At 33.0% G+C, this 20,676-nt stretch overlaps 3 protein-coding genes and 1 pseudogene across 5 annotated transcripts; 2 read left to right on the top strand and 2 right to left on the bottom strand.

Annotated features, from left to right (window-relative positions):
• Positions 1-8,320: 8,320 nt before the first annotated feature.
• On the top strand, positions 8,321-11,286 carry LOC110788098 (putative F-box protein At3g17480). Of its 3 annotated transcripts, none has more exons than XM_056828616.1 (2): positions 8,321-9,706; positions 11,004-11,286. In XM_056828616.1, the coding sequence occupies exon 1, from the start codon at positions 8,518-8,520 to the stop codon at positions 9,676-9,678; it is 1,161 nt and encodes a 386-aa protein (XP_056684594.1). In that variant the 5' UTR covers positions 8,321-8,517; the 3' UTR covers positions 9,679-9,706; positions 11,004-11,286. The 3 variants fall into 3 exon arrangements, with proteins under 3 accessions (XP_056684594.1, XP_056684593.1, XP_021848434.1); XM_056828615.1 differs by having other exon boundaries at positions 11,007-11,286; XM_021992742.2 differs by having other exon boundaries at positions 11,032-11,286.
• An 880-nt stretch (positions 11,287-12,166) lies between these two features.
• Positions 12,167-13,006, bottom strand: LOC110788097 (RNA polymerase II C-terminal domain phosphatase-like 4). The gene has a single exon (XM_021992741.1). It carries the CDS (start codon positions 13,004-13,006, stop codon positions 12,167-12,169), a length of 840 nt encoding a protein of 279 aa, XP_021848433.1.
• Positions 13,007-14,227: 1,221 nt separating this feature from the next.
• On the bottom strand, positions 14,228-15,400 carry LOC130461301 (F-box/kelch-repeat protein At3g23880-like). The gene has a single exon (XM_056829335.1). It carries the CDS (start codon positions 15,398-15,400, stop codon positions 14,228-14,230), a length of 1,173 nt encoding a protein of 390 aa, XP_056685313.1.
• Positions 15,401-16,838: 1,438 nt separating this feature from the next.
• On the top strand, positions 16,839-18,052 carry LOC110788096 (proliferating cell nuclear antigen-like; annotated as a pseudogene).
• The last annotated feature ends 2,624 nt before the right edge of the window (positions 18,053-20,676 follow it).

A 20,676-nucleotide genomic window follows, 5' to 3' on the forward strand; every position in this document is an offset into this window, starting at 1 on the left:
ACAACCTATATGTGCAATACTCCACACCATTGACTTTTGCGCTGAAACATAATAAAGAATTAATGTACGTGAGTTACTTAAGCAAGATGAAATCAAACACAACAAAAATTTAAATACAAACATATCAATATCCAGTAGGCATACGAGTAGTATTAAATGAACACACATAGACAAATTGCAAGTTCTTAAGCCGATGGAGCATGGAACATAAACAATTATGTTTGTAACGAATTGCAAGTTCTTAAGCCGATGTAGCATAAACAAATATGTTGTGCACAATTTTTTTTTTCTATTATATATTTTTTTGTGGATTTTATACGTGAGTTACGTGAGTTTTTGTGGAATTCCAAAAGAAAGTTTATATGTATATATATGAAAAAAAGGTAGAAGAGAAGTAGGATACGTTTTAGTTGAAATCTATCTTTATCATATTAAGTGGTCAATCGTGGCAAGACTCCAATATTATTTATTTAATTAATTAATAACTTAATTATATGTGATGACATGGAAATCATACGTGGACGCTTTAAATGCTCTTGAAAAAACTCCCCTTTATATATATATATATATTAGATTAGATTAATTAATTAAAATATTTACGTGGCACCTAATTAATTATCTACTTGGAACTTGATTTTTTTAATTCAAAAATAAATTAGAAATCTTATTTTTCATTGGCCGAAACCATTAGTAATCCTAGGTGGCGCTCTAATATTTCAGCAAATATGCCTCCTTTATATATATATATATTAGATTGTGATATGTTTTATTTTAGCTTCCAAAAAAGGCCTTAAAAAATTGATTTTTTTATATATATTTTTTCTTTTTTACCTTAATTTTTAGAAAAATAAAAAATATATAGAAAAAGGTCTACAACCGGTCCAAATCGGTCCGGTCCGGGTTTTGGACCGATTTTATCGGTCCGGTCCGGGTTCGTTCCAAGCATAATCGGTCCGGTCTTTGGGTCTCAAATTATCAAATTTCGGTCTCCGGTCCGGTCCGGGTCGCCGGGTTTGGACCGATGAACACCCCTAACTTTAATCATATATCTCAATCGATTTTAAGCTCAATCCTTCTCGTTATATATATACATGCGAAGTAATATTATAATCCTACTCCAACTATGATATTAATTGCTTTGGCTACCAAGGTGTGGATTCTGTTAATGCTTTTTGGTTACTTAAAAACAAAATTTTCTGAAATAGCATAGGATTATATTTTAAGGAAACATAGATTTAGGTAATTAAATTATTAAAGATATTAATTTATAAAATTCTAATATGATAATAACTAGTTAATCCTATTTGAACTACAATATGATACATAGTTCTATCCTAGCATCCTTAGTTACGGATAAAAGTACAACGGAACATTACTACAGGAAATTACTATTCATAAAGTTGTTTTTTTTTTTTTTTTTAGGAAATTACTACACCATAAAGTATTTCCACGATGATGATACAGAAGGTCAAACAAACAGGACAATTTTTTATTTTTTTATTTTTTTTATTTTTCTTTTTTAATGATGGAAACGACCTCAGTGGCTCGGCCTCAGCGCTCGGCCTCATAATTAAATCTCAACAATGTAGAGCTGACATACCACTATAAGAAATTGTACTATTAACGATGGAAAATCCCGCCGCTAAAGGCCAATCGACGGGATTTTCCGTCGTGAACCCGTCATAAAAGCGGGTCGTCGTTAATGGAAAATTCCGTCATTAACCCGTCGTAAAAGACATTTGCGACGGTTGCTCCCGTCTTTGTTGGGTTGTTATCCCCGTCGCAAAAGCCCTTTTGCGACGGGATTTTTACCCCTCGTTATTAGGTTGTCATAAAAGATACAAATTTTTGTAGTGTATATTTAGTTATGTTAATGGAAAAAGCCTCAAAATTTAATCATGGTATTGACATTGATATATATTATCATGTTTGTTAAGTTGTTAGGAGAAGGATGTCAAAGTCCGCCCTTCAAATCCTTTGTGCAGCACCAAACTCTCCACGTAAGTATCTAAATACATCTCAAAGCCAATATGTTGTTTCAACTCTTGTAGTTGGTGACTTCTGATGTCAAAAGATATCAGTCGATAATTATTCCAAGTTCGTTTTTTTTGTCTTTAACCCTCAAGAGACATAGCAAAAATTGCTAATGATTCACCAAGGAGGAAAAGAAACTTGACACTACTTTCTTTAGCAGCCTCCGTCAATTTCATATCGTTGAATTTTTCAACTTCAAAGTCTATAGAGAGAAGATGAGTAATTTGACATAAGTGTCGCAACTTGCGAACTTTAAGACGTGTCGCAATGATGACATGGCATGCTTAAGTGTCATATTTTAAATTGGAAAATAAGTAACAGCAGACCGTTCAACAATGAGATTAAATCCGAAAAAAGCGATCCAAAGATTAACCTCCTCCTACGTGGAGTATTTTCCAGTAAGGGATTAAACCCGGAGAAATTTTTGGCGAAAACGTTTCTAATAATTACAAACTAACTCAAAATAACATTCTCATAAATTCTACAAAGAAACATATCCTTTTAAATAACCATGTGAAAAATAGTTTTCTAAATGGTACAATATTCAATTATATAAAATTATTTACGATGTTACATAAAAATATTTACGAAGTACAAAACAACTTTAATTATACATAAAAAAAATTCAAAATTAATATTTTTGTTAAAAATAATTTCATGTTTTAATTATTTTTAATTAAAATTAGGATTTTTTTTAGTACTTACCGCCTTTTACTATACACCACTTTTGTATCCCAAATTCTTATATGAGACTGTCCTCACCATCAACTGATGGTGAGACCAGTTCACACTTGCGAATTTAGGTCTGTTACTTCTATAGGTTAGACATGTTACTTTTTTTATAATTTTTAGAGGAGGTATTTTTTTTAGTTTAAGTATGTTACTTCTATAGTTTATACACGTTACTTTTTTTATACGGAATACCTTCTTAGTTTAGGTATGTTAATTACTTCTATAGTTTAGACATGTTACTTTTTTTTTTTTTTTTTTTTTTTATAATTTTAGAGGAAGTACTTTTTTTAGTTTAGGTATGTTACTTCTATAGTTTATACATGTTACTTTTTTTATACGGAGTAGTTTTAGGGGAGATACCTTCTTAATTTAGGTATTTTACTTCTATAGTATAGACAAGTTACTTTTTTTTAATAATTTTAGAGGAGGTATTTTTTCTAGTTTAGGTATGTTACTTCTATAGTTTAGACATGTTACTTTTTTTTATAATTTTAGATGAGGTACTTTTTTAGTTTAGGTATGTTACTTCTATAGTTTAGACATGTTACTTTTTTTTATACGGAATAGTTTTAGGGGAGGTACATTTTTAGTAGACATGTTACTTTTTTTTATATATATAATTTTAGAGGAGGTACTTTTTTAGTTTAGGTATGTTACTTCTATAGTTTAGATCTGTTACTTTTTTTTTATAGTTTTAGGGGAGGTACGCTATTGGTTTCACGCTCGTCACACCATCAAGTTGATGGTGTGACTGGTCTCACAGGAGACGCGCTGCTTTTGTATTACCTTACGGAAATTTTATTTTAAGTTATTACCTTAAAGTATGTTCTTGTTTGGAATTACTACCACCTTACCGTTTTCTTATTTTAAAATTAAGATGCATTTTTCATTTCTTAATCATTTGAAGTGATTCAAAAATTCATTCTTCTCATTTTATGTGTAAGGATTTCATAGAAATTTCTTTTAAAATTTTATAAAAGGTAAAACGAATTAAATAATATTTGAAAAATTTAAAATATTTGTAAATTATCAAACGGATTGTTTTGAAATGTCGTTCACAATGAAATTCCTATAAAAAAAGAAAATAATGAACTTTAAATCACTTTAAACGATTAAGAAACGAATTGAAAGAGATATCTTAATTTTAAAATGAGAAAACTGTAAAGTGGTAGTGATTCCAAACAAAAGAAATACTTTAAGATAGTGAATTAAAATAAAATTTCCATAAAGTACATACAGAAATGGTGTATTTTTAAGATAGTAAATACCAAAATTTCCTTAAAATTAGTTATCAAATTACATGAAATATCAGAGGGCATCATCCAAGTCAATAACTACTTTACCAATAAAAATCAAAAGTCCTCGAACAACACATATATCAGAGTCAAACCAAATAGGAAGATACCTTAAATCACAAAACTGGACAAACAATATTGGAGCTTTACTATAAGCAATGATGAGATTATGCTTATCTTTCTACTTTTAAGTTCATGTCGTATGATTCGGTTTCTACTTATAAGTTATAAGTCATAAGCTTCTATTTCTAGTTGTGAATATCCCACTAGCTTGTAGGAAAATGAAAAAATTGTGTCAATTGTGTCTTGGAAGTTGGAAGTAATTACATGGAAATTGCATAAAGTGAAGACGCAAAATGGTATTTGTTTCTTATGGAAGAGAAGAAATTTCTAGATCTTCCAATCCAAGAATAAGACCTAGAAGAAGTTTATCAAATTTGAAGGACAGGTATGTTAGCTGACATTTAGCCCCAGCCCTAAGGGTAGGCGGGGAGTGCAATCGCTTAAGGCCCGGGGTAAAGAGGGGCCCAAAACTAAAATTTGTACAATATATTTATACAATATTAAATAAATGCGCTTGAGAACAAAAAAATCACTCTTGGCTCAGTGGTAAGGTGTTTTCACGTGTGTCTCCATAAACCGGGGATTCCCACCAAGCATTACTTTAGTTCTTTTATTTTAATAACTCTCCACCCTTTGTTTTGTTCATTAGTTTTACGTTTTACGTTTTAGGCTTTTAGGTTATTTTTGTTTTCTTTTTTTTTCTTTTTTTTTTTTTTTTTCAAATTCTTTCTATTTTGAGGAATTTATTTTCTCATTTATATGCTTATGTTCATTTTTAACTTATTAAAACTCTCATGTTACATATATAGTGCTTGACATCAAGTTTAGCTTTTAGTACTCAATTATAATTCATATAATATTTAGGGATGAGCTGTACGATGGACTATGCGTCTATCTTAAATAATACTGAAAAATCAAATTTCAAACTTTAATGAAAACAAGAGTAAAGAACTAATATTATAAAGATAATAATACTAAAATAATCTTTTTTTTTTCCCAATGGTTAAACAATATAGAGAAACTTTTGTGTAAAACCGTCTAACGGTTAGACCACTTTTTTGGCATTAACTAAACTAGTGTAAAATACAACTAAAAGTAATAAAATCATAACTACTCAGTTTTAGTTAGTAATTGAATAACAAAATAGTTAAGGTATAAAGACAAATAGTTAAATTTATGAGTCGAATAGTTATTATTTTTTAACAAACTTATTATTAACTAAAACTCATAAAATCTTAACTAATTGATTTCATTGCTTAACTAATCAGTTTTATTGTTTAACTAATTGGTTTAGTGCTTAACTAATTAGTTCGGTTACATAACTAATTGGCTTTGTTGCTTAACTAATTGAATTTCAGACTTAACTAATTGGTTTCGGTGATTAACTAATTAGTTAGATTGCATAACTAATTGGTTTCAGTGCATAAAAGTGGTCTAACCGTTAGACCGTCTTTCCTAAAAGTTTGTAAACAATATATTATATTATAACAGACTTATCATTTCGAAAGGGACCCTAATCCTTAATTTCACCTAGGGCTCCCAAAAAGTAAGGAACGAGCCTGCTGACATTTTGGCTAAGAATGCTGGACAATCTCCAAGTTGTAATTATGTTAAGAACTTCATTTCGTCCTCTCCCTTGTGTTGTATTAATGAATTATTCCCTGGTTTGTAATAGCTCCTAATGACCATAGAGGTCGGAATCTAATTTGTACGACGTATCTATGATGGGCACAAAAGTTTAAGTTAACCTAGCGATCCTTCAAACCAAAAATATAGGTCATAAAATGGTAGTCAAATTCAAAACAAATTAAGGAAACAAAAAAAAAAAATTGTAACACCGGCCGAAGCAAGCTTATGTGTTGTCTGCCAAAAAAACAAAACATGGACATACGTAAGTGAGGAGTGTGAGATCACCATTCGCTTTCTAAAGTAAGAAGAAAATAATATTTGATTTGATTTTTTTTTTTTGACAGTATGGAAAGATGATCAATTAAACAAAGTTATTCCCTTTTTATAACTTTTTGGTTAGATTATGGGCTATGGCAACGATTATGCAACATTGAAATATAAATAACAAATAATTACTAATTTGAGCAATACATGCTCTTACAAGCTACTTAATTAGAAGACATCTAACATTTACAGTAAGAATCCCTTTGAAGGGACCTTGATAATCGGACGAACTCACTGTTGGAACTTGAACTTGCAACCTATAAAAATAAACTTTACCTGATCTTTGCACTTTGCGCTTTGCAATTGGTTAGCGTTTGAGTTACACCACGCAAACTACTATTGTTATGTACAAGTAAAAGTAATAACACAATCCTGTCAAAAAAAAAATTAAAAATTAAAAAGTAAAAAACGATATCCTAATTGTTGATAATAATTCAAAGCATAATATTTGGATTATCTTATGCGTGAAAAATAAACAGCCAAGCCCACAAGTATACCGCGGTGTGTAATTGTTTGCCACGACCCAACCGCGGAGTTCACTGCATTGAATGTTTATTAAGCTGCATTACTTGCTTTATTGATTTCTTATAGACTAAAGGCACGTGGGTGATTTGGTGGGAGGTCTTGCAAACACATTAAAACTCTTTCCTCCAATCGGTACCACACTATTAGTGGTTATCACAATTTAGGAATTGCGTAATTTCCCGTTTACACGGAGTACATATGTACTTATATATTTTCTCTGAAACATTTTTTTTTTCTTGACACATAATATTAACCCTAAACACAATACCTAAACAAAAACCCTAATCCCTATTAGAGATCTGAGCAGTTAGGAGGATTGTGTTAACCTTGGGGGACGTTCGTCACTTGAGAGCCTGTACCGGTAGTGGCGAAATTCGCTTCTAAGTCAGTGGCCTTCATACCACGACACAATCATTGTAATCCGGAGATTATCAATCAAGTAAAGTTATTAAATTTCTCTTATTTATTTGATTTCAATAGCCTTTATTTATTACACTAATAACTCAACGATAAATGGAAAATCAACAGTAACAACTAACACTAACTCCAATGCACCAATATCAGGTTAATTTGACAATTAGCTTGTTTTATATGTCATATAAGATTTAAGCTATTACATTGTCTAACTAATTTGTGCTCCAATGACTAGCAACTAGCTTGTTATTTAAATTGGTCTCATTTGTCCCACTTGTCAATTAATTATTTGGCAATTTTTGGGAGCTAGTTGTCAAGCAAATTAGCTTGTTTAATTTGGTGTATTTTTATTTTATTTCATTTATAAATTCAGTGTTTGCAATATGTTATGGCCCACACTATAAAATAATTCTGGATCCGCCGTTGCACATTAGCCTCTTCCACTTCACCCCTTTGACATTCAATATTAATTCAACATATAATTTTTATATTTTTTCAACCTTCAAATTACACATATATTTAATTCATATATTACCAAAAATATCAAGTTCTCACTAATTAAAACTTTAAAAAACATTTGAACAACCACACTATACAACAACACGTTCTTTGAACGGGATCAAAATCTCGTTATCTACTCTTCCATCCCTAAATGTTTTCTGGCCCGTATGTCATTTTACGCGGTTATTAAGGAAAATATAACATTACAAGATTACCTATTATTGTACTCCGTATTACTTTTATGTGGAATTGTTGCTTTTTTATTCCATTTTCACAAGAAAACAAAATAGTTGTAAGAATTTGAGCCAATAGAATTCAAGGAATAAAAATGTCAACTCAGAAAAAATTAAAAAGAAAATAAATGGAGTGATCATCTTAGACCACCTTAAAAAGAAATTGAAATAATACATAGGTACATAGAGTATACTAAACTTTTTTTTTCCCGCTATTATTTGTCTCTCTACATTTCTTAGACCTAATCAAGATGAGCCCGGCCCGCCAACCGGCCCGAAATTTTAAATTTTTTGGACGGGTTTGAGAAACATAAAACAACACTTTTTAGTTATAAAGTTGGCCCGGTGGAAAATTGACCCGAAATCCCGGCAATTTAGGCCCGAAATAGCGGGTTTGGGCACAATTTTAGCCCGAATCTTGACCTGGCCCAACATAACGGGTCGATTTTTTTGCTACAGCCCAGCTCGAACCCGGCAAGGCCCGCCATTTAATCAGGGATTAACATTTCTAAAGATGGCAGTTAAGTTAGCGTACGATTAATTGGTGTTCGTTGGAACTTGGAAGTTGTAGCAATTTAAACGCTCTAGCATCTTTTCAACTCCCACCATTTCTCCATAAATATCATACGAGTAGTGCAGATCACTTTTTCCTGAGTCTCTCCCATTCGGCCCCCTTCAAAACTTCAATTACTGTGTCAATTTCCCTAATTCGTTTCAAGTGTTCAATTACTGTGTCAATTTCCCTAATTCGTTTCAAGTTTACAACAATGGCGGAGCTAAGCGACATCAAGAACACAACATCCAGCGACGAATCATCGAGTATTCCGGAGGATTTGTTGACGGAGATCTTCGCCAGAATGCCGGCAAAAGCCCTAATTAAACTCAGGTCTGTGTGCAAAGCCTGGCGTTCTATAATTGATTCCTCTCATTTCATTTCTTTGCATCTTCAAACCTACGAGAAGAATCTCAACGACAATAATTTGTTAGTATGGAATTGTACTAAACAATCTAAATACTCTACAAGATATAGTTCTTGCAGTAAAACATTCAAAGAAACTGAATTACTATTCGAGATTCCTGAGAATTGCAATCTACTAGGGAGTTTTTGTGGGTTGATTTTGATCAAAGATTACTCAAGGGGTGAGATTGAATTGTATAACCCTTTTATTAAAAAATCCGTGTTAATCCCCTCTTGTCCTTTTGAATCTGCACATGTTCGATATTTGGCGGGATTTGTTCCTTCAAGTAATGATTGTAAGGTGACTGCGTTTCTGGAAACGAATACATTGACGAAACCCGAGGTTTTGATTGCCGTTTATTCACTTAAAGATAATCTTTGGAGGATAAAGGATAAGTTGGATATCCACGTTCCAGGGTATTTTAGTTGGCATTTAGGAACTGGGCATATCTTTTTTAAGGGTGCTATGTACTGGATAGGAGATTTTTACTTCTATCAAGATCAGGCTCTCACCAGTAATCCTTGTCTTGTCTCTTGGGATTTTAATGGGGAGGAATTCAAATTTGTGGATTTGCCCGATGATGCAAAACTATGTCCTGTTGTGTTTAATTTTCTCCTTTGTAAATCAATGGCCGTTTTCGCTATGTCTTCTGAATGTGCCTACTACATATGGGTTTTGGTGACGGATGGTGCAGAGAATTCATGGCGGTTTTGGAATTCTGGGTATTCGGATATGGATGTTTTTGGAATTCTAAGAAATATTACTCTTACAAAGATTTATGATGCTGATAACAATATATTTGTCGTACAGAGGAATGGTGAACTTTATTCTTATGATTATGTATATAATAAAATACCACAATTGAAAGATTATACTGATGGTCCTGCATTGTTTTATTTGTTTGAGCCCTATGTGGAGAGCTTGATGTTGCACAAAGGAAAACAAGAGCATACTTCCACATTTAACTGATGAATATAGAAGATGGTTGGTCTGACTGGTAAGAACAATGCTTATACTCTTAATTTGTGCCTTTCTAGCCTGTACTGTTCAAATGGTCTGTTGGCTTCTTGTACTTTGTTATGTAAACATATCTTCTTTTGTTGTTTTAATTCATATCTCATTCATTTTTCGCTTTGTACAAGGATTGGTTATCTTTCACATTTGCTGGGCCAGATTATGCTTTTTAGAGTGTAATACAATCAGAATGGAAAGGGGGGAGGGCTAGGGGTATGATGGGGCATATGGATGATCAACAAAGCATCTAATTGAGTAGTGAAAATGTTAATAGTCCAACTAAACAAAACTTTGGTGGATTTTTTAGCTTTGTTTAATCTATTTTGTGTTCTTTCCTCATAGCTGATTGTCCCCTGACTTATCATTGCTACTAATTAAAGCTCCAACCCATTTCCTCGCCAAAGAACTTACTGTATATACTTCGACCTTCATCCTTGAGATAGTAATTATATTATATACTCTTCCCCTGTTGTGTTGTGTTACTGGGTTTACTTTGTACCAGAATATTGCTCTGCACCAGATACATCATACATGTGACAAAAGAGTAATTGACTGGTTGTACTGATATTACAGTAGGTTTCAGGCACCCATAGTAGAGGTGTTCAGCTTAAGTGCATTAATTACATTGGATATCCTTTAACTAAGTAATTAAGCAGAACATGTATGTAAATGGAAAGCACGTAATCTTCTTCTTGTTATTATTATACTTGGTGTACAATATAACTTACAGGCTCGTTGTATTCTTTTAGTCATGCTTCACCTCTCGTAGTTCATGAAGGTTAATCTTTCAGATTTTATCTCATTTATCTAATAAAATAGTCCTCTTACTAGCTTTGTTCCTCAACTTGTAGTTTTTTTGAGGAATTACTTTCGCATTGATTGCCATTCATATTGTTTTGAAAGAAGGATATGGTTTCCAACAGCATAAACATCAGTTGTCATTCATTCCTCCCCTGTATGTTTTTCTTCTTCAATAAGGTGTAAACATTATAATTCACTACAACTGTGAAGTTAGGACATATATGCTTTCGGAACATGAATTCCTTGGAGGATCATAAAAGATCTGTCACTTTGCTTAGTTGTATAACTTTCATTTTAGTAGCTATTGTGTTGTTAGTGATGCTATCTTTGCTTATTATACTATACCTTTTTCATATGAAGTACGAGTATAGTTTATGCCTCTTATTGAATTATGTGTTAATGGTTAATTTAGATGTTTCAAGGTCTAGCTCTATGTTATATTCCGATTTCTACAGACAACATATTGACATTTCCATCAGTAGATGTGATGGTTTTCCATGTTTCCAGGGGATTTCTGAAGTGGAACAGAAGAGAAGACTTTACTTTGTCTGCATAAGGATGATGGTTTAGTGAATAACCAATAATACTTTTAGGAAAAATCAATACCTAACTCTACCAATACTCTAGGCGTTTTCGGAATGTATTTGCTAAACAATGTTTGTCTTCTTTAGTTTTAATCTTTAAAGTTTTGGTATGTTTAGTGTTGCAGCACATCAAAACATATGTAGGAACGAAAATTGTATGAAAAATTATGTTTGTGTTGCTTTTGAGTTTTGTTTTTAAGGTGAATGTAGCAAATCCATGTCACCACCTTCACTGTTTTGGACTAAAATCATGATTTTTTCGTAAAATAGCTGAGTTGAAAACTTGGACATGTACAGATGTACTCATGCCATGCCGACATGTATACCTGAGTCCGAGTTACATAATTGCAGGGTATTCTTCCTTCTCGATCCCTTGTGTTGAATTTTCTTTTTAAGTTGTTTCCTGGTTCTTTTACTTTAACATGTTGTTAAGTGCCTGCTTAGTTATAAAACTAACTAAATACGCAATCAGTCTATTGTAATCAAATTATTGACAGACCGATGAGGCCTCAAGAGAAGAAACAAAACACAATAAATTAACAACCAGCCATTAAAAACATGAACAAGTCTATTTTTTTTTTTTAATATAAAATCAATTCAATAATAAAAAGTCATACGACATCTACAACCGAAATCGAATTTACCAAATACATAACAAATTGAATCAAAAAGAGGTATTCCTTCATCAAATCTACCATCGTTGGGAAGATTTTGCACTGTGGGACATCTCGATTCATCTAATTTTGATAACTGGTTCAATCTCGTATAATTCTTTATCAATGAACCGAATTCGCGACGATACTCCCTCAAAACCATACTAATACTAAAACCCAAATACTCAACTAATTCTACCATAGGGGAACTTACTACACTCACTAATCCCACACCATAGGAGAACTTACTACACTCAAACACATGAATAATTAAACCAAAAAGGCCGTAAATAGCCAAATTTCCGACTATTTTCGGCCTAAAAACCCTTTGAAATGAAAAATGGGATGAGGACGGCTAGGGTTTTAATTACTATTGAACCATGTTTAAAGAATTAAGATTATCCTTCAATCATCGAACCGATGCTGGATGTTCTGAAGCACTTCCCTAACATCCTTACTAACATAATCAATTTCCTTATTCTCATCATAAAACACATTATGTACCGTCTTTAGAACATCCAAAACCCTAGCAAGTTCTTCATCTTCATCATTATTATTCTCTAGAGGACACTTATGATTGAAAAATACATAAGGTTTAATTTTAATTAAATTAGCCTTATATTCATCACCCCAAACCTCTTGACAATCATCCACAATCAAAACCACACGTTCATGAGACAACTCAATATCAAGCCCCTTTCGATCCGACTTAGTATACTGGCCTTGACAAACCACCCTCGAAAACCTAAAATTCTCATCACTCATCTTCGATTCAAGCAACTTAACCACCGCTTTCGCATAGATTTTCTGAGCCATGGTGTAAATCGATATGTCGAACATCGTACTCGCCTTTTCGAGAAAATCAATGGTTCCAGGCCTTAACTTGATCAAATACATACCCCATAAAATCTCGTACACATCATCTTCTTCCTTATCTAGGGTTTGTTCGACGTTCGACGCGTGTATTAACGTGTTATCCAAGTCAAGAACTAAACGGAGCTTCTTTTGTTTGACGAGGGTGTCGAAATCGAGGTCTCGAAGCCGAGTAATCACTTGTTCAGTGACGGAAAAATCGGGATCGAGGTAGCGGAGTTGTATGGTGTTAGGATTGTCACATTCGTCCTTGGTTTTCTTGCACCATGTGCAAGCTTTGTCGATGAATGCTGGATGTTTACATTGCTTGGTTTCCGTATCGATTGATAATGCGTTCAATACTTCATTCAGGTTTTCTATAATTTCCTCCATTTTTTTTAACTCTGTAATCAAATTAGGGTTAGTAATTAGTTAATTTATACCAAGGTTTTTAAAGGAGTTATAGAAGGTGTGGACCCGTGTGGTTTACCCAACCCCATTCGGATTTAGTTTCCTATTCCTAGGATAGTATTTTGGATAAACGTTAGTTTTGTGTCATATTTTGTAGACTCTAAATTGTATCCATATTTTTATGAATTGCTTCGAATTTGATAAAGCAAAGTACAGTACTAAATAAATAAAAATTATAGGGTAAATGAATGAGTGGTAAAACAAGGAGGAAAGTAAAAAAGTTAATTTTGGTTAAAAGGTTGAATATAATGATTCATTTATGATTCTATTTACATGTGATGATCAATTATTCAGTCAAATTGGTTAACCGTATATTTGGTTCGGGGTTTCACAAAAAAAATCAAAAGCTAACTCTAATCCTATTTACTTCGGTTCAGTTAACCGTGTTTTGGTTCAACTTGGTTTTCCGAATTTTTGCACAGTTCTATCGGTGACCTAAAGAACTTAAAATATGAGAAGTCCAAATATCATTATGAATTATATCAAAGGGCATAGATGTGTATTAAAACCAAAAAGCAACTTAATAAGTTTTCCGAGTATACAAGATTGACAAATAGTTGAACTACGAGTTCTATTACATTCAATGTTTTTATAAATCCTAATAAAATTCAAAATAGAAGCTCTCAGTTGTAATGTTCTGACCCAACTGTTGATTCAAGATGAATTGAAGACAGCCAATTGATGTGCATTCCTCGATTACCATCTTTGAACAATAGTACAATAATGTTTTCGGGTAGCCGAAGACAAACCAAACAGAACGTACATTCATCTTCCTTTTAGGAGTAAGGACCCCAATCCCAGCTTGAAACTATACTACTACGAATAATTACGTACTACTCCATATGTAATTATGCATCCCTAATTAAATCAAATAGGACATCTCAATTTTACGAATCAGCAAATATTATGATATGAAAGGAAACTAATTAAATTAACAATGCAATTTAGCTTGTAATCGAGTCATAGACGTGCTATCCAAACAACAACAGCAACATCATCAAATTTTGTTTTTTGTATCATAACTAATCAAACTACAAAAAATTAAACAACATAAAAGGCATTACTTAGCCACTAGAGCTAGATGTACGTAACCAGAACAACATTGAGGTGCGCATTCAACAACATAATATTTGTTTAATCACTTCAGTTATTATTGTTCACTAGAGTCCTTGTTATACGACGGATGTCAAATTCTGCCCTTCGAACATTGGATCCTTTGTGCAACACCATGCTCTCAACATTTGTATCAAATACATAACCCCCGTATGGATAGTCTCCCAAATCTTGCATTTCATGGCTTGTTAAATTAAACGAATACAATCTTCTCCCTCTCCTTCCCCAACTCTCTATCAAAATGGTATTATTTTTGCAAACATAGAAAATCCTTGAATTTATAGCCATCCTAAATTCGTTGCAAACAACAAGATTAATATCAGCTGAAAACCATAGCCTCCACGGATCCTTTCCAAGATCCTTTTCGAAAACCCATATGCAAAATCTTTGTAAAGACACATCTAAAAGCGCCAAAGATGACTCTCCAAGCTTGAAAACAACCCTAATTGGGGCAATTTGGTTTTTAGATTCAGGTACTTTTACAAAACTGAATTCTTCAACATCAAAGTCGTACCAGAAAAGATAAGTCTCCCTAACCATACCTTCATATTGGTCACATCCGATCCAATATGTAGCCCCTTGAAAATATACATTATTTCTAATGTCGTTTAGAATTATTAAATTCCAAGACTTCCAACCATGCACATCCATCTTATTGGATTTGGATATGATCCTCCAATGGCGATCATTAAGTGAATAAATCCATATTGTAAACTCGTTAGCATTTATAAAATCATCTAACATCCGAAAAGCAACCACCTTATAATCATTGGTACAAGGGCTGAATCCCATAAAAAACATATCGAACATGCATTTGGTATTATTGGAAAGAAAAGGGGGAAGTAGCAATTCCTTTTTAATAAAAGGGTTCCACAATCTCAACGTCCCTAAACCTATTTTATCAGAGATCAATATCAATCCATTACAACTACCCCAAATCTTGTACTTATAGTCGTTACTTTTTCCAACAATTGAATATGGTATTATTCGGTCATCATCGACATTTAACAAGGAAGATTTGTTTAATAAATTTGATCTTCTTGACCGTCTTTGGGTCGCAATGGCGAACCAATAAGAATTGTTGTTGTAAAGCTTAATATGCATTAAAGTTAAAGGAGAGGAATCAATTAGAGAACACCAGGTTTTACAAACACACCTGAATCTTAATAGGGTTTTTACCGGCATTCGCGCCATGACCTCCATCACTGATTCTGTTGGAATACTGATAAATTCCGACGATCATTTGCCAGAGGTTCGGCTCTCCGTGCTCCTTGTTTTGGCCATTGTTCCGATCGTCCGCCCTAATTAAACAGACCAACCTATCGATATAAAGGGAGAAGGGATGAGGGTTTCATAGGAAATAAGGTTAGGGTTAAAACACATATAAAACACATAGTACTATGTGTACTACGTACTAGGTATATGTTTAGAGAGGCATAGAGTTTTTATGAAACTCATCCTTAATTATAGTGTTCTAATCATATTGAATATGTTGATCAATCTGGTATGCCACCAAATATATCAGATTCACATACCATGAATGGCCATACCGGACCTGTTCGAAACTGTTCCATCTCTACTAAGGGTACTAATTAGTAATTAAAAATACTTGCTACGAACATTTGATCGATTTACATTGGACCAAAATTCAATTATATGATTACTAATTGTGCAGGTACTTATACCTTACACGTTGAGCATAACAAAACGCGCGTACCTACTACGTATTATCAATGCTGCAATAAACGACCAAGTATTTTTCAGAATCGCCGGTCACAAATTGACGGTGGTAGAAGTCGATGCAAGCTACACAAAACCTTTTATAACAGACACTATCTATATAGCCCCCTGGACAAACAACAAACGCCCTTCTTAAAAATACTTAATAGGCATGTCCTCCTTCATGGACGCACCAGTTGCTGTTGATAACTAAAATTAAGTAGTTGGATTAGTATTGTCTCTTTGTCACGTGATGAGTATAAATATGAGATACAACTTCAATACTTATGACAATTCTTAACAACACTATTGCTAGCTTACGACAAAATTCAATATTGTTTGCTTGAGTTGCAAGTTCAACCTCTCGATCGGTTAAAATACTAAGGTACAATGTTTTTCTGGGTTTTTTTTTTTTTGATCATGCTTATCATGGCTCTCAAATAAGGGGTTTTTTTTTCCCGGATTATGGAATTAGGTTGAGCATTTAGACAAGTTCTAACTTCTAAGTTTCTAACATACCCCCTCCATCCCTAAAAGATGACTTCTTTTTTACGATCTCTAATACATGATCTAAGACGCAAATATCTCAAAATCTACACAAGTTATAATTATATAAAGTGGATATTCTAAAAATATATATTGAAAATAGTTTAATAACACCCCCACACAACTATATTATATTTTTTTTTATATGTTAGTGAGAATACCAGTGGAAATTCATGGTCAATTTTCGAAGTTTAACCAAAAAATTAGCAATAATGGGCAATCTGTGAGGACGAGAGGAAGTAACTAGGGCATGAGGCATCATATCTTGTAAATTCCTAACTTGTATAATACTTTAAAGATTCATTATTTTTGTATTTATCTCCTTTTTTTTCAAGATGTTTTATTGATATGCAATATGTTTTGTGTAGCTTAAAAATATGCTTGAATTACGACTAGCACAAGGAAACCTTCTGAAAAAGGTCTTAGAACCGATCAAAGATATAGTGGATGAAGCCAACTTCGATTGTTCAAAGACAAGTTGCTCTTTACAAGGTCATAGACCAATGGCTTTTGTTGAGCTTCTGCTAAGAGCTGAGGGTTTTGCAGATGTGATAAGCATTATTCGATGGGGATGAATCTTAATTACATGTCTACCATGTTTAAGTGTGCTGGTAATGATGATATTATCACTATTAAGGCTGATGATGCAAGTGATAAGGTTAATTTCGTGTTTGAGAGCCCCAATAAGTTTCCCTTTTTTGATCTCGAAAAGTCAATTTTGGGTGTTATCTTCGGATATACGACTTTGTTCTCTTCACCTGTTCTTGTATGATTTTTCTAGTTTTGGTCTGTATTGTTCAGATAGTTTTTTTTATTTGTGATGATCTTATTCTTTTTTGTCCGGTGTGGTATAAATTTGAACAAAGCCGACTACTACTATCAAAGTTAACTCTTAATAAATTTGTACTAATAAGTTACTAGCTGATGTTTGTTATGATGACAGACAAGGTTAAAGTTTCTGATTTTGAGATGCACTTGATGGACATAGACGTTGATCGGTTCGATTTCCCTGAAGCCGAATATGATGCCACTATAAGGATGCCTACAGCTCAATTTGCCAAGATTTGCAGAGATTTTAGCCAAATTGGCGACACTGGTACTGTTTTGTACTGTTTTTGTATCTTATCCAATGGAATTGTCCTGGTTTTTCGAGTTTTGCTTCAAGTGCTAATACATGATTATTACAGTTGTAATCTCCGTGACAGAAGAAGGTGTTAAGTTTTCAATAACAGGTGAAATTGGAACTGCAAGTGTTGTCTGCAGACACACACCGTCTACAAGGTATATAGAAATATTCACTAATATAAAATAATAACTGGTTTGTAATGTAAATTTGTAATGTAGTGATATTAATTTGGTTTGTACTTGAAATTGTAGCATGAAGAAGCCACATTAATAGAGAGGAATAAGTCGGTGGAACTGCCATTTTCACTAAGATACATGATCTCGTTCATCAAGGCAACACCGATCTCGAACATTGTCACAATCAGTATATCTTCAATGCTTCCTCTTGTGGTTGATTACAATATTGCTGAGATGGGTTATATTCGATTCTATTTGGCTCCCAAGATGGAAGAGAAGTATAATTAATCCATATGATTTTACTTGGATTTCCTCATGCACTTTAATTTTTTCTTTTTATTACCATACAGCATACTCCCCTGTTTCATAATAATTTGCACATGTGTTTAAGTATTTTCACCGTTAATCTGTTCCAATTTAGTTTTGTTACTTATCATGCAAAGCAATTTAAGAGCACAAATTCTTATTTAAAGGTAGTGTTCAATAAATCAGAGTAACATCATGACCGAATCAGGGCCACGGAATATGCATCATCTATTGTAGTGATGTTTATGAAGCAGTTACATTCAAAAGAAACACACACCATCTGTTGTTAATATGGTTCTTGCAGAAATAATCAGTAATTAAAACTGATATTTTCATCCCATAATAGAAATAGCCAAATAAATACAGAACTTCAGAAGTCACAATGAAGCTTCAACCAGAAAAACACAAAGATAATGAGCACGATTGACAGTTCAGAAGTGCATTCTCATTTCGAATAATCAAAACTAACTAGCTCTTCTTCCTCTGCTGAAATGAGATGGCCATTTAAATGATAAACAGCTTTATTCTAGTAAGATATATATTAAACTTAGCCAAAAAAAATAATAGACAAGATCAAACCTCAATGTATCAATCAAATTATGAATCTAGTACTATATGAATCTCCTACCATCGCAACAAAATAAGCAAGCTAAGGCAATATTAAACAATCGTAACATTCGCCTTCTTCGGCTTGCAGCTTTCAAAAGTACTAATATGCATCCCTGTAAGTGTAAAAACCAAATAATAAGTTTACTTTGTAGTTAATTATATATTGCAGCTCATCTCTGAATCTAATACCAAGTACGAAGTAGTTATTTCCACCAATCTCTAGACTGGTTCAAAGGAAAGCATAAATTAACTTAAATCGTCTTGTCCCATTGACAATTTGACATACACAATATGACAATACATTTGAAGAGTGACTACAGTTTGCGAATCAATTAATACTTCATTAATACAGACATTAGCTTTCCTGATGAAATTACAAAACTACAAACATTAGCTTCCAGACTTTAATACCTGGCTTTTTCTGTAGCAGGACCCTGCACATTCAGATATTAAATCAGAAACTCTGGTAATAATTCACATTCTGATTAATACATAAAACATTCATAACACATTTGCAATAATACATTTGCAATAATACATTTGCAATAATACATTTGCAATATATGCATTAATAGCACCCTCTGAGGCACATTCCAGGGCTTCATATATTGCAGTGAGTTCTGCTTCCAAAGCGCGCTAGAATAGAACATTAACAGGTGAAGGTAAGTCCTGCAATCCAAATGTCGTGGCTATCTCTACAAAATCAGCTAAAGAGATTATCAAGTTCACAATCTGATAACTATATGGAATTGCCCCAGGGTAAAGGGCAAAAAAGTCCAAAATTCACTTATATTTATATGTCGAAAGCAGAGAGCCTTGAACACACATTGTAACTTGACTAACCAAAAAAGAAAGACAAATAAAACCAAAAACATTGCAGATGTTCAAGTTGATCCTCGTTCACCACTGAGGATATTCTTCTCTTGCATGGTAAACATATGAAATAGAAAAGAAAAATAAACCAGAGAACGCAGTCTTATCAAATATGCTCTTCACTTTAGATTCCACTGAATCAGTCTAGGTAATATCTTGGATACTTAGAACTATATTAGCTTAAAGAAACGGAAGTTACAGTTACGACTCCAGCTAAACCTCCCATTTACCTAACTTGAGCAATGCACAAGACAAGACCATAGGAAAATAAGACTGCGTTCATTCAGAAATTGTGATTTAATACCTTTTCTTAGAAGAGTGACCTCATCCACACGAATAAAATAAAAAAAGGGAGGCGGGAATTCATTCAGAAATTGTGATTTAATACCTTTTCTTAGAAGAGTGACCTCATCCACACGAATACTAAGGATTTTGTAAGCAGTTCGACATTCAATATAACAAATCCTCCCTTCTTATCCCCTAATTTCCTCTGTACTAAATCTATTTTCATCTATTTTCTGTAATTGTTAGCTCAATTTGTTACACACGTCCACAAGTGACAAATTCATCTCTGATAATTTCCATATCCTTACAGATGTTATAAGTGTTAATGCCTTAATTCGTTGACACCAAAGTCCAAGGGGAAAAGAGTAGTCTCTTGGTTCAAGCTAACATTAGGTTGATACTAATAGCACGTGACACCTTAAATTCACTACCACAATACTCTACCATGTTAGAACAATGAGTCAATGACAAAATCCAAATAGATGTCGAGACACAAAATTCTTACTTCTAGCATTCTATTTCTTGTATTGGAAACTAAAACTTTATTGTTGGTTTTCCAGCAAAAACTTACTACTTTCAATTAAACTGTTTTGGATAATAACCACATTGAGGATGCCTAGTTGCCTAATCTTACAGACACCGATCTCATTGTCAAGCCATGGATAAAGCACAACTGTTCCTTAAAATGCCACATCAATATGAGTGCTTTTAATATGAAATCAAAAATCGAAAATATCAACCAAATTAATCAAAAACCTAAATCGTAAATTCAACAAAATTAAAGGAAAAATAACCGCAAAATCAAAAACCTAAAAATCGGTGAGTTCGACTGTTCGAAG

Source organism: Spinacia oleracea, chromosome 5 (assembly GCF_020520425.1).
Source record: "Spinacia oleracea cultivar Varoflay chromosome 5, BTI_SOV_V1, whole genome shotgun sequence".
Taxonomy (NCBI): domain Eukaryota; kingdom Viridiplantae; phylum Streptophyta; class Magnoliopsida; order Caryophyllales; family Amaranthaceae; genus Spinacia; species Spinacia oleracea.

Coding starts and splice junctions, on each gene's coding strand:
- LOC110788098 (XM_056828616.1), top strand. CDS start 8,518: ATGGCGGAGCTAAGCGACATCAAGAACACAACATCCAGCGACGAATCA.
- LOC110788097 (XM_021992741.1), bottom strand. CDS start 13,006: ATGGAGGAAATTATAGAAAACCTGAATGAAGTATTGAACGCATTATCA.
- LOC130461301 (XM_056829335.1), bottom strand. CDS start 15,400: ATGGAGGTCATGGCGCGAATGCCGGTAAAAACCCTATTAAGATTCAGG.